At 37.8% G+C, this 13,600-nt stretch overlaps 1 protein-coding gene across 6 annotated transcripts in view; it reads right to left on the bottom strand.

The window, feature by feature from the left end:
• The window catches only part of csmd3b (CUB and Sushi multiple domains 3b), a 343,211-nt gene that overhangs the window by 149,511 nt on the left and 180,100 nt on the right, over positions 1-13,600 (bottom strand). For 5 of the 6 annotated variants that reach the window (XM_088404543.1, XM_088404544.1, XM_088404545.1 and 2 more), the window contains exon 5: positions 10,895-11,102. In XM_088404543.1, coding sequence (XP_088260669.1) covers positions 10,895-11,102 — 208 coding nt within the window. The remainder of the gene's footprint in view (positions 1-10,894; positions 11,103-13,600) is intronic. The other variant, XM_088404548.1, reaches the window with a different exon arrangement.

Here is a 13,600-nt window from a genome sequence, read left to right as displayed (position 1 = left end):
ATGCTTTATTAACAACTACCGTTCATGCTCAAATCACTAAAAAATGATAACACTCCTGTTTAAAATGAACCTAAAGCCTAATTAAACTAAGCACAATTTAAAAAGGTGAGGCTATGTTGTTGTTCCCCCTCAAAAAGAAAGTAACAGTCAGTAAATGTGGACTGGGAGAGGCAATAAACAGCTTGACACATCTTTTTTGGAGAATCATTCACTTTTGCCAAAATGCTCCTTGCTGTGAACTGAGTCAAGTAGAATTCACAGTCACTATACAGCAGCCAAATCTTTCTTCTTTGATTCCCTCTATAACACAATTTCTGGGAAAAAAGGGAAGAATATCGATCTATTGAATGTTTTGACCATGAGTGAAAAATGACCTTCTCCTATGCCTTTATGGTGGGAGCTGGTGCTAATATTCCTTTGTATTCTTCTACTCTTCTTAAAATGAACTATTACAGTTTGGCTTCATTTTCTTTTTTAAACATATTTTTCAATAAAATGTATGCTCCCTCCAAAAGTATTAGTTTCCCAAATAGCTCGAGCTAAGCAATCAACTGCGTTGGTGGCTAATTTCAGCTGAGCACAGAATCCGATTTTGATGGCCCTTTCGTGGACCCGTCATGAAAATTCGGGTCCATTTATCACTGCTTGCAGCATTTATTTGCCTCATTGTTGTGATTTGGATATCTGCCCACAGGAGGGGCCACTTGGTGAAAAGGTAATTTACAGACGACAGAGAAAAACATTAAAAAGCAAGAAGAGATGCTGAAGACAGTGAAGAGGTGTCAGTTCATTCCTCACAGTTTTCTACTAAATTCGAAGTGTGAAATAGAGAATATTACGCTCCAAAAGGTTTTTTTTCTCTCAAAATAGAGGTATCAGCAGACCCCCCAAAAATCTATTGTTCTCCCCACATTTGCTTTTTCAAGTCACAAATAAGAACAGAAAATCCATACTAGCTACACAAAATAGAGAAACAAATGCAAGAAACTACTGATGCAAGTTCCCACATTACTAGATAAAAGAAAAATAGGGCAGCCCTGCTTTCACCTTTGTTTTTGTTTTTTATTCAGAAAAATCTTAAATGTCCTGTTTTGGGGTTACAGTAGAGATCTGCTCATGAAAATACATAACTTAAATATGAATTATTATGAATAAATATGTGTCTATCAAAAAAATAATCATTATAAATTGTCATACCTGTTCTCAAAATGAAATAATTATAGATAAATATTTGTCCATGAAAAAATATTCTCCTTGAAGTGTCCTCTTTTGGGATCAGAGTTGATTGTGAGTAGAACGTGAGGTGGCACGTGACAAGTTGGGTCAAACCATTCTAGTTATGGGGGAGAATCTGGCTTTGAAATATAACGACATTCAATAACCTACTGAACATAAAAAATGTTTTCTGAATTTATCTTTTCCTTAATCAATTAATTAAGTTGATAATTATTTTTAAAGGATTTTTGCATGTTTGTTTTATTTAAAATCTTGAGTACCCCCTGAATTTCATTCAAGTACCACCATTTGAGAACCACTGTGGATATGGGCCACTAGAAAGAATCCACTGATGAAAACACACATTTTACAAGGTCAGAAAGTCAGAAAAACAATAAAAAGTAGGAAGCAAAGTGGTGACGCTTCATTTTTCACTCTATTTTCTACAAAATTCACAGTTTTACAGTGTGAAATAAGGAATCAAATCGAATTACATGCTGTTAAGGTTTGTTTTGTCTTGTGGTATTTTTAAAAAGGTGTTCCTAGAGCTACGGAGTTAAAAAATTCATAGGAAAAAAAAAAACATAACAAAACAAGATGTATAATTAGATAGAAATTGTTTCTCTATATATGAAAAACATTAAATGAAACGTGAACATTTCACCCAGAGATCCGATTCTATTTGTAAATATCCATATTACACAGTGGTTATCTTCTCTTTCCACTTGTATGACAGTTAAGAATGTGTGAAGGGAATCATATATTAGGTTGTTATCATTATGTTCTTAGTTCATTGTTACCCATTTATGCAATCCTAGTTCATCTTGACCCTGTCCTTAGATAGAACTGTTGACGCACGAAAGTGTGAGCCGGGACCTTGGCCCAGCTGCCGGTGGCGCCCGGCTGGCTCTTTTGTTGTGTCTTGTAATCTGCTATGCTTCTATTCAATAAAAGCCGGGGGGAACGGCTGGGCAAGTGAAAAACTGGCGTTGGAAGACCCACGAGTTACATTTGCCCAAGCGGTTTTTCCCTATGTCCGGCATAGAAAAGTCAATCTTGGCTGGTCTGAGTTACTCTTTTTGCTGTTTAAGCAGCTAGGCTTGTCCTAGTCTTCTTTTCTGAGATTTCTCTGACAGAATGTTAAATTATACGGAAAGTTAACTCACTAATTTTTTTTTACGATGACAAACGGAAGAACTTGCAAGACACCCCCTTTCTACTGCCGCATCTTCCGTCACCCGCCATCAATCCGATATCTGAAACCCCACCGAGACGACTCTGGCTTCAGCTCCAACCTGTCACTTCTTGTTTCTAGGGATGCTAATAAGAAATCTTGAAAAAACAAAAAAAAAATTACGATGGAAGCCCGACATGTGGCAAGACAGCAGCATCACACGCAAGGTGATGCGCTGTCAAGTCGACGCGCATAAGGATCACTAAACAGCGGGCTACTTCCTGGCAGATAACAGATAGACGGGACGCATTTTCAAGGGCAACTGATTGTGAAACAACAAAAATGCAACACTCGCATTTGTGTGTGTCTGTGTATGCGTGTGTGTGTGTGTAATCTTAGGCTAGGATTACAGGCACTTAGCTCATATTGATATACTCCTCTTGCAGGCACGAGTACCCCTTCTCTGCATACTGATTAGACAAGCATGAGAGGGAGGTTGCCAGATCAAGTGCGTGGATGTAAATAGGCCGTTTGTGTGTGCAAAAGACTGCTGTTGTCTGATAAACACCTAACTCTCGCAGCCGGTCACGGTATTAGTGGCGGCGGCGGCCATTAGCGCTGCCTGTTAATTGCCAGCGGAAAATGAGCATTTTAAGCTTCTGCCTTCTTCTTTTCCCGCAATTTGCCAGTGGAAATCGGTAAACAAAAAGCTTAGCGACAAACTGACCCAGTTTCAAGAAAAGCCTGTGAAGATGACGACAATAGAAAAAAGGTCGTGTGTTTGAATCCTGCAGCTTGGAAAAGAAAAAAAAAAAACTGTTGTGAGCGTTAATGAAAAGAATTCCGGATTACAAACCTACCTAGGAAACATGCGCTTTTTGATGTAGAATTGCTTGTATTGAGCACACGTTTAAATCTCATTCTAACATTTACTGTAATTCCCCCAAAATAAGACAGACCTACAGGGCGTACCCTTAAATCTAGGGTCAATTTCACATTCCCATTTTCTTGAAAGCTACTTTAATATTATTCTATGTGAACAGTCTGCTTGCTTTTTTGATTGAAATTATTGCAACTAATGCGCCGGCTGCAACCAGGCAATTGACTGCCTCTAGTGTTACTCATCCCATTACTCAAATTACCTTAAATAACAATACGCCCAATATAGAAGTGTACATCCATACATCATAACTCAGCTTATGTAGCTGTAAAAAGGGAAATCTTTAAGTTACCATTTATCGGACGCTCCCACTCTTTTGGCCTTCATTTAAAAAAAAAAAAAATGTGTGTACTACATTTGGGGAAATACGGTACTTTGATTAAAAAAGAAATATATGTAATGCATTATCGCGACCATGCTTGCTTATCATTGCACTAGATGGAGCTACACGAAAGGGAATGTATTAAAAACAATGAGCTAGGTCGCCTGACTTTATTCAAAGTAGATAAACTTGATGAATATAATGTAAGTGTTTTCAGAATACTCGAAATGATTGAACAGCATTTTTATTTTAGTACTACTGTATCTGAAGAATGGGAAAAATAACTAGATTACATTAAAAGACTATTTAAATAAATGCCAAAAAGAATCAAGAGTTTAAAAGAATACAATTATGGTTCAATATTAACCTTAAATATTTTAATCAAATTGCAATAAAAAACCATGAAATATATGGTGTTGACAATTTAAAAACTGTGCTATTTTGCGCTAGGTATGGCATTTTTGAGTTTACTAACAAACACATTAGTTTACGCAGTCAGCATCTGTTTATTTGGGAGGTGCAGTTAGAAATTCCTGTGTGTTAAGGATAGCACACATGCTCATTCAGCGGACTCCATCATTCAGGACTCTTTCAAAACCAATTACTGTAAGTCTGTTTTTCTATGTGTTTTGGACATAGTTGTTGCCACATGCTGTTGACACTTGCTAGCTTCAAACACCTTTTATATGCATCGTATTCCTGCCAACGATCTGATTAGCATATGAAAAGATCGCGATCATTCTTGTTATCATTGGAACAGCTAATGTTCGATGCACATCCCTTCGCATGGGTTATTTCTGGCACATTGTTTGTTTGGTAATGGATAATGTTTATTTAGTTTTTATCTTTAGTTTGACTCCGCATGTTCATGACACTCACTCCACTAAATTGAGAGTACCAACACACATTTTTTTTTTTTTTAGAAAATTGAAGGCTTTTAGGTGTGCTTTATAATGCATAAAATACGCTAATTTCCATCCATCCATTTCTGGGGCCGCTTGTCCTCACAAGGCAGGCTTGCTGGTGCCTACCCCAGCTGGCTTTAGGCTGTAGGCGAGGGACATCCGGAAATTGTTGCCACCCAATTGCAGGGCACACAGAGATGAACAACTATCCACTCACCCAATCACACCTAAGGACAATTTATTATGTCCTGAACCTAATTTGATATGATTATTTTCATGTATAATTAATACATTTAAACACACATTTTGCTACTTGTTGTCGTCTGAAAATGCCATGTACTCAGGCGACAAAAAAAACACCATGCAACCTTGCAACCATCACATGACCAAATCCAGAAAAAAGGTGATTGGTTGTTACCCAAATCTTGAGTGTGCGATGTCCTTTTCAGTCGACAGCAAGTGAGAAAATAGGTGTTTAAAGGCATAAATTGTACAAGGAAAAAAACTAATAATACAAGCATCAAATTATTTATAGACAAAAGACTTTTTACTCCTGAAAATGGATAAATTAGTTCAATACAGTCTGTCACTAGCTCTATTTAATTGATTTAAGCTGATGGAGTTATAGTCTTACAAATTCATGTTTTAAGAACAGGCAACAGACTTTCAGATCTGATATCCACACATGTTTTTTTTTTTTTTTTCCCCCACAATTTAGCCTTGACCATCTGTCTAGAATATATGACTAAAATTTGTTGACCAGTGAACAAAATCCCTTGGACAAACCTGTTTGTCCCAGTTGCCAAAGAAACTGCATGAGCAATCCCCAAAATGGCTGCCCCAAACCCAAATGGCAGACCCCCGGTATCTTTAGTACTCCTGAGGCATTTTGCGGGCGTACCAATAATAAACATGGTACCCAAACTTCATATTGCTATGTTCAATTACCGTACTTTCCGCACTATAAGGCACACCCAAAAGCCTTATATTTTTTTAAAACGCTGATGGTGCGCCTTATAATCAGGTTCGCCTTATATATGGATCAATATTGAGATTGGGATTCGTAGATGGGGAATGAACTGATAAAGTAAGCTTTACCTGTTTCTTTTGTGTGTTTACAGTTGAACAAGGTTGGTCATATTGACATTGAGTTATTATGCTATTGAGAGTTTAGAGTTATTATTTGAGTTATTATGCTATTGAGAGTTTAGAGTTATTATTTGAGTTATTATTGTTATTACTTTGTATATTACTATATTGTGATTGAGAAAGTTTTAAATTATGTCATTAATTGAGGGTGCGCCTTATAATCCGGTGCGTCTTATAGCGCAGAAAATACGGCACTTTGCTTTGCTTCAGGGCTCTGCGTTTGATTTTTTTTTTTTTTTTTACAAGAATTCCAGGCTGGCTAATGGGAAGAGCAGAGTCAACAGAGGCACTATGTCAACATGAGGCCTCAGCAGTTTTTACAGGGGACACAAAGGACAAACATTAACTAATTGCGGAGCGTGTGGACGGCAGTCACACAGAAGATTCATGACACGATGTTAGCATCTGCTCACATGCATGGGTGAGGTCCAAACACTGGTTTTACACTTTTTTGCTTTTACTGAAACATGGAAGCTTCATTCCCACTTATACCAAATGTGAGCAGCTAAAATGACTACTGCTTTTTCACAAGAATTAAAAAACACATTCAACCCCATACAAGGAGCCACATACTGCTTTACAGCATCTAAAGGCTATTATTTTCTAAGGCTAAGTAGCAGCCTACCCTGGTAGATTCCCTTGACAGCAAAAGGGAAATTCCTTTGTGCATTGTCAGGTGGCTCACTCATAATATTTCATAGCCCACAACTGCTCATCGATTTTGGCAAATTAGGGTATTGATCAGCCATTGCTGTAACCAATGTGGATTTAATCACGGTGCAGGCTATTAGTGCGTAATTGATCTGAGGTTGGGGTGGGGGCAAAATGGGCTGAGAACAGCTTTCAGGGACATATGTATTAGCATTCATGTGCAGGTACACCTTGTTGCTCCTTTGCATTCCCCCTCTGTGAATACTACTGGTATGTTCCTTTGGTTTTGGCAGGTTGCCAAAGCAACAGGTGACACTAAGCCCTTACAGTGATGCGGTTTTAGTCATTCTGATTCAGTTTGAAAAAGAGAAAATCATAGTAGAGTAAAACTAATCTACAACGAAACTTGCATGTGCAAAAACATCCCTCGGTGTGAAAAAAAAAAAATCTATGCATTGAAGCCTTTCTCTCTTTCATACTTTCGCATACAATGAAAAATCCCCCTATGGCATAATATGAAATATTTTTTTGTGTGTATTTGCATTGCACTGAAATTCACAACAGCGAAAACAAGCCTGCAGGAAAAGTATTGTTTGGTTTATACTTGATGCTCCGGCATGCGTTTTGCAGGACTTAATACTTGGAGCAGCTTTATCCCGCGGTCAGATGACATTCTCCCATACTCTAGGTGGCAGTAACAGCATACGAACAACACTAATCTATTACAGAGGTAGAGAATCCTGGCAGATTCAAACAATCTAAACAGACTCCTCATCTCTCCCCAACATGGTGTTTGCCAGGAGTTGTTTACGATATTTAGATCACGGTATTCCTTTTCAGACGAATTATAAAGATTTCCATGAGCAATAGTTTGTCCGCAATGCAGTCGGCTCGTAAAGAAATTCCGGAAGATACTCATTGCAGAAAATGTGTTCTACGGATGTGGTTGCCAAAATCATGTCATTTTGACGCGTGCAGCCGCTTCAAGTCAACGCTAGAATCAGGATAAAAGTAATAACAATGAAGGATGGATGAAGCGAAGTGAAAGACGTTATGCAAGAAATTGAGGTGAATATGAAAACGAATGTTTATTGTGGATTTGGCAATTTATTTCTTTTTTTCTTTTTTAAATGTTGGATGGTTTTGTTTTTAACTTCAGTCAGATTGTAGATTGGACAACACGTTTTTCACGTTTATGTCCGAAATATAGATTTGCTATAGTGAAAAGTTCCCTGTTGGCTGCAAATATGATTTTGTTGTAGAGTTCTATTGTAGATATAGGGAAGAATGACTCCAATTTGAATTAAAGGTTTTTGTCACCATAATGAATATTACTAATTCAAGCTATAGTCATACCTTAAGACACACTAATGACCGCCTGAAATAATGGCCCATTAGTATGCTTTGTCATACCATGGGTATGGAAAAATAGAATGGGGCCACTGACACTTTTCATTTTTGTTTTATTGTGCTTTTTTATGTGTGTTCTAAATAGAGAAAATGGGCTAAAATCAGTGTTTGAAATCTCGTTTCCTTTTATGTCAATGAATTGTTTAAGTCCACAGCTCCTAGAAACCCAATTTTGAGAAAAACTGCAAAACAAACCTTTGCAGCATAATATTCTGTTTTATTCTGTATGTCATGCTTCAAAACTTTTAATTTCATAAACAATGGCATGAAAAATTAACCGACACCGCTTCACTCTCTTACATCTTTTTTTTTGTTTTGTTTTTTGTGGCTTCTGGTTTTGTTTTGTTTTTTCTGGCTTCCCTATAAAATATGCGTTTTTACCGAGTGGTGTCCTCCAACTGGCCTGTATACAAGTATAATTGATGATTGACAGTATTTAAGATTCAGGAAAAGGTTCTATATGACATGTTAGAACGTCATGCTCTACAGGTGTTTTCTTGGTTTCTTTCCAGATCTACTTTTCGGGATCTAGTTTTCTCAGACTTGTTTGCAAGTTTAGTTTCTCAGTCTAGTTTTTCAAGTTAAGTTTCAGAGGCTAGTTTTCCCCTTGAGATTTCCAGGTCTAATCCAACATAACCGAAGCAAGCTTGGTTACTTTGGATTTTTGTGTGTTGGATGCTGGAGCAGAATTTCCTCCGAGCTGTCGTGAAGTCATTTTCCATGACATCACCAAAGTTCTCCGACAGTCAAGTTTATGCCTCGTGTGTTTAAGTCGAATACATCAACACAACCTTCAAATAGATGCTTTCATTGTTCCACATGAGGAAAACAAACACGTTGCAATTACTGAAACCATTTGAACTCTTGCTAACCAAAACAGCAGCAGCTGCATGCAAATGCTCTTAGAAGCTCACTTACTTCAAGAATGTCTGTGTTGTTGCCTTGTTTTGTTTCCTCAGGAAGAAAACAGACTGATTTTCTCTTCCGAGTGCTTCTCGATTATTGCAGTTTCTAATATGTAATAATGCAGTAATATTGTTTATCCATGACCTCTGGCCACACTATATACAGAATTCCTGTAGTAATATGTTTTCTTCTTCTGTGAATGCTGAACATTGAAATCATGAAAACTTTTCTAGCTATTTCCTCACCTAAAAATATGTTTGCTCACATAAATGTTGTGTTGACACAATTTTTCAAAAAGACAGAAGTGAGTATTTTTCAGGCTAAACAGCGGACGGGATGTGCTTCCGTCCCCGGGGAGATGTTGTTAGTTTACTCCCTACACAAAAGCTCTCACATCTCAACCAAGCCACTGTCTGGAATTGGGTTGAAAAGTTCATATTTGCAAAAAAAAAAAAAAAGCAGCAGGGATTTCAGTTTTGCGGCCTAGTCCATTCAGCCGGATTGGTGCTGACTTTGACACATAGTTGGCGTGACTTATGGTTTCTGGGGAAATGAGCACACCGTAACGCAGGATTGAGTCTGTTTAGAAGGTTAAAAAGTGGCTGCTATGTGGGTGGTGGGAGATGGAAATGCTATAGATTATTTGTTTTGCTCTTGTTTCATTCAAGGCTCGGTTAATCCAAATACACATTATACACACAAGCTGACAGGAAATAGCTGATTCATGTATTTATTTATTTAGTTATTTATGGTTTATTTATTTATACTGACCCATTTATGTATTTATTTTTAATTGGGATGACATTTTTATTTATATAGGCCATTTTATTTATTTGTTTATTTATTACATCTATTTAATATGGAGAATATAAATATTGACAGTTAAGAATGTTAAAAACGTGTCTGTAGGGTAGATTTAGAATGACTTTAATCCAGTGCTTCTCAATTATATTTTGCCAAGCCCCCCCCCAGGAAAGAGAAAACTTTTAACCCCCCCACTGACGATAAAATATCTTAAATAAAGATAAATATACTTTGTAAATTATTTATATTGTGTTCTTACCATTAATTTATACATTAGTTGTGGGTTAAGTGTGTTTCAGATTTCCCACATAGTTAATGGTCAGTGAACGCCTCGGGAGTCTAATGTTGAATGCACTCCAACAGGTTGTATTTCCTTTTGCTCATGACGCAACTTGAATTCGTTTTGTCATAGAGAGTGGAACTTGTGCATCATTCCTGTTCCACCAAGTTTATGCTTGTGTGTATGTGCCAGAAGACCACAATTAATAAACAATCAATAAAGAAATCAATCAATAAACAAACTAATTTTGGGCACATTATCATAAACGACAAAGTTCTTACAATCAACGTACAACTACAGACAGTCGTGGGCCACATTTCACACAGAGACAAAACAACGTGTGCATCACTGCTCTCAATTAAAGGGATAGTGTGTAAGATTTAGACCGTTTTTCATTACGGACAGCAGGAGGTGCTGCAGGTGCTGCATTTACCATTGTCCGGAGCTATAACAAACATGGCCGCCTCAAGAGAAGTGCCACCCCCGTGTAATATCATTATTCATAACTTGATCCATGATTACATTACAAACATACTGTTGGTCAATAAGAATACATTTGCAAGTTTTGAAATTTACAATCATTTAATTTACCCCTCTTGATTACAAAACGGTCTAAATCTTACGCACTGTCCCTTTAAAGCCACAACATCCCTCTCACTAAAAGACGTAACATCAACAGCGGCCAGAAGTGGCGCCAAAAAACAAATATCAAGTCGAACAAAGCACAAACGAATGAACCATTAAACAAAATCACTTCCAATGCATCTTTACTTCGGTTGCGGACCATGCGGCCCAGTACCAGTTGATCCACGGACTGGTACCCATGGTTGGAGACCACTGATAAAACAGTGTCTTATATTTAGGGAATTACGGTAAAATTATTGACCAAATGAATTAAACTTGTGTGTATGCCTACCACTTAATGTCTCAAATCAAGACAAGACCTGAGACTCAAGTCTTCTAGCCTTCGTCAAGACGAGCGTCATCACAACTCAAGTACTATCACATTTGCTCAAATCTCTAGTACGTCCTATGAAGAATTCGTTTTGACGAGTTAAAAAAAACATGAATAAAATAGTCAAGCTCTCCAAACAAGACATTAGCCACACGTCTGACGGTAACAATGAGCGTCACTCACCAAATTGTTGGGGGTTCAGATCCCTCCACCTCCAAGTAGTCATACTTCTCCTCGGTGTGAAAGTCTGTAAAGACGACAGAGATGGTGTCTCCGGGTTCGGCCAATAGGATCCAAGTACAGTCGGCCTGGTTACCATAGTTGCCGGGGTAACCGGGACTGGTCACCACCCCACTGCCGCCCCGCACAGTGCCCCCACATGTGTCCTCAGCTGTCAATCAAATCAGAGTGACAAATAGAAAAACCTGGGTTAGGGAGAGGAGGAGGAGGGACTGAAGGGCAGACTTTATTTTATTATATTTTTAGACAGGTGGGTCAATTCGGGAAAAAAATGGAATGGGAAACTGATTTCCACCACACCAAGCAGGCAAGACAGCCCAATGAGCCTTCTCTCTCCCAATGACTCTTATTTCACACGCATTATGACTTTGAGGTTAGAAATGGGTTTGCCAATTATTGTTAATGATCATTCCATCCGAAAAAAAATTGAAAGTATTCAGGGTGGGGTTATGGGCTGTAGTTCCTGTGGTCGACACCCAAATGACATTTGATTCTCTCTCCTCTATTGGCGACTCAATTCTTAATTTGCGAAACATTGTCTGATTTGCTGCGTAACAGATAAAGACACATGGATCGGCGCTGTGCACACGGCATAAATTATAAACATATAATTTATACAGAGGACGGGGTTGAGGGAAAACATCGGATGACATTGCACCTTTTTTTGTTCCACTGGGGCATCTGTTGTTGTAAAATAGCAATTGCTGCTTCAATTGGTGCCCCAGTGGAAAAAGATACAATGTCACAAGCAACCATTTTCAACTGTGATTATAAATTATACCTGTATAATTTATAGTTATACAAATCAGGTAGACAACATATTCTTACAGGGGACAAACGACACCAGCGAGTGCAGTTTGGACGTTTCCTTGCGGAAACAATCGAGCGTCAAACCGCAATCGCTGATGGCTGCTTTGACAACCTGAAGGCGACGCCCACCCCACCCAAAAACAAACACATTAAACAGATCTGACACACACACTCGCACAGCAGACAGGAAGTACAGCACAGAACCAGCCAGGAATAGACACGGGGATCACAGGAGCAAGTCGGGAAAAAACAGAAGATGTGGGATGAAAGGGACGACAAATAAAAAGCAGGAATTAAGTCTTAGCTTGTGTCAAATATATTGAAGATGTGCTGTTATACAAAGTGACATATGCTAAATGTTGGATCGTATTTATTTGTTCATGAGATTTACTGTTGCCTAGGCTGTTTTATGTAATCATGTGGTGGTGCATTGTACAGAAGCATTGAGTTGATGGTACAAACATGTTTTTTTCCTCAACCCCCCCCCACGCCCAAAGAGTATTGACTTACACTTGAATACAGATAGTGGCACTATGGGAAAAAAAATAATACTAATAAACCATGTTCACTTATGTAATTTTCAAACTAATTGTTATAATGTAGGCCAAAACATAGCATTTTTTAAAAGTTCACAAGTCAATGCACCTTGGCAATATGAAAAAAAAAATACTGTTTTAAGCATTTAGCTTACAAGTGCAGTCTGTATTTGCAAGTGTTGCAAATATTTACAAGTATGTTCGAACAGACTTGCAATTAGACCCAAACATGCATTCAAGTACAGTGGATTTTAATGTATTTAAATGGTTGAACACTCGCAAGAATGTTCAAACATATTAGCAAGTATGTTTGGACATATTTGACAATATGATGAACATACTTTAAGGCTAAATGCTTAAAACGTTGTACAGTATAACACGCCATGGAGTATCGACTTGTGTTTGGGCATATCTCATTTAGGTATGAGAAAAAAGTAAAAAAAAAGCTGATAGATAGTTTACATACATTGTCAGCTAATGCTAAAAATAACATGTTTTAAACTTGCACATGAAATATGGGGGAAAAGTGTTGTTTTTAGCATTTAGCATAAAACTAATTTGAGCTTATTTCAAGATTAGTTACTTGCAATTGTGTTTTTATTCATTATAAAAACTAATTATTTACAAGTATATTTGAAAACATTTCTTCAAACATACCTACAACAATATATACATATATATATATATATATATATATATATATATATATATATATATATATATATATATATATATATATATATATATATATATATATATATGTATATATATATATATAGTTGTTCCGCCAATGAGAAAAAGGTCAGGCTTGTAATTACAGTATTATTTTAAGGCAGGATTGAGACAGAAGCGTCAACTTCAGCATGATAGCCCAGATGCTTAAAGATACACTTTATGGACTTTTGTAAGCTGCTTTCACACCTCCGGGCTGGAAGTCACCCGGAATAGCTACGTGTCAGTAGGAAAGCAAGCCGGCAATTTGCAGAAGGTGAGAAAGTGTCTGACACCGGCACCGACTCCCGCTGCATTCTGTATGGACACCACCATGGTTTGTTGTATTAGGAAACATCCCCTTAGGTATTGTTGTGTTTTTGGTATCACAGACAGGTTGGGCACATTGGAGCTGGTGGGACTGACTTTACCACTGTGGTTTCATGGACGGGGCCAACGGGAGTTAATCTATCGGCAAGTCAGGTTTTTTTTCTGTGCGGCTGCACTTTAGTGATGTACTGGTACTGCATACGGCAACCTGGGGAGGCTGAACTTGTGTTTCAGCACCTACGCACTGACCCACACGATGGAG

The sequence above is a fragment of the Hippichthys cyanospilos genome, chromosome 21 (genome assembly GCF_059441005.1).
Source record: "Hippichthys cyanospilos isolate Australia breed blue-spotted pipefish chromosome 21, RoL_Hcya_1.0, whole genome shotgun sequence".
Lineage (NCBI taxonomy): Eukaryota > Metazoa > Chordata > Actinopteri > Syngnathiformes > Syngnathidae > Hippichthys > Hippichthys cyanospilos.
The sequence above is the reverse complement of the archived record's forward strand: the minus strand, read 5'-3'. Positions and strand labels throughout refer to the sequence as shown.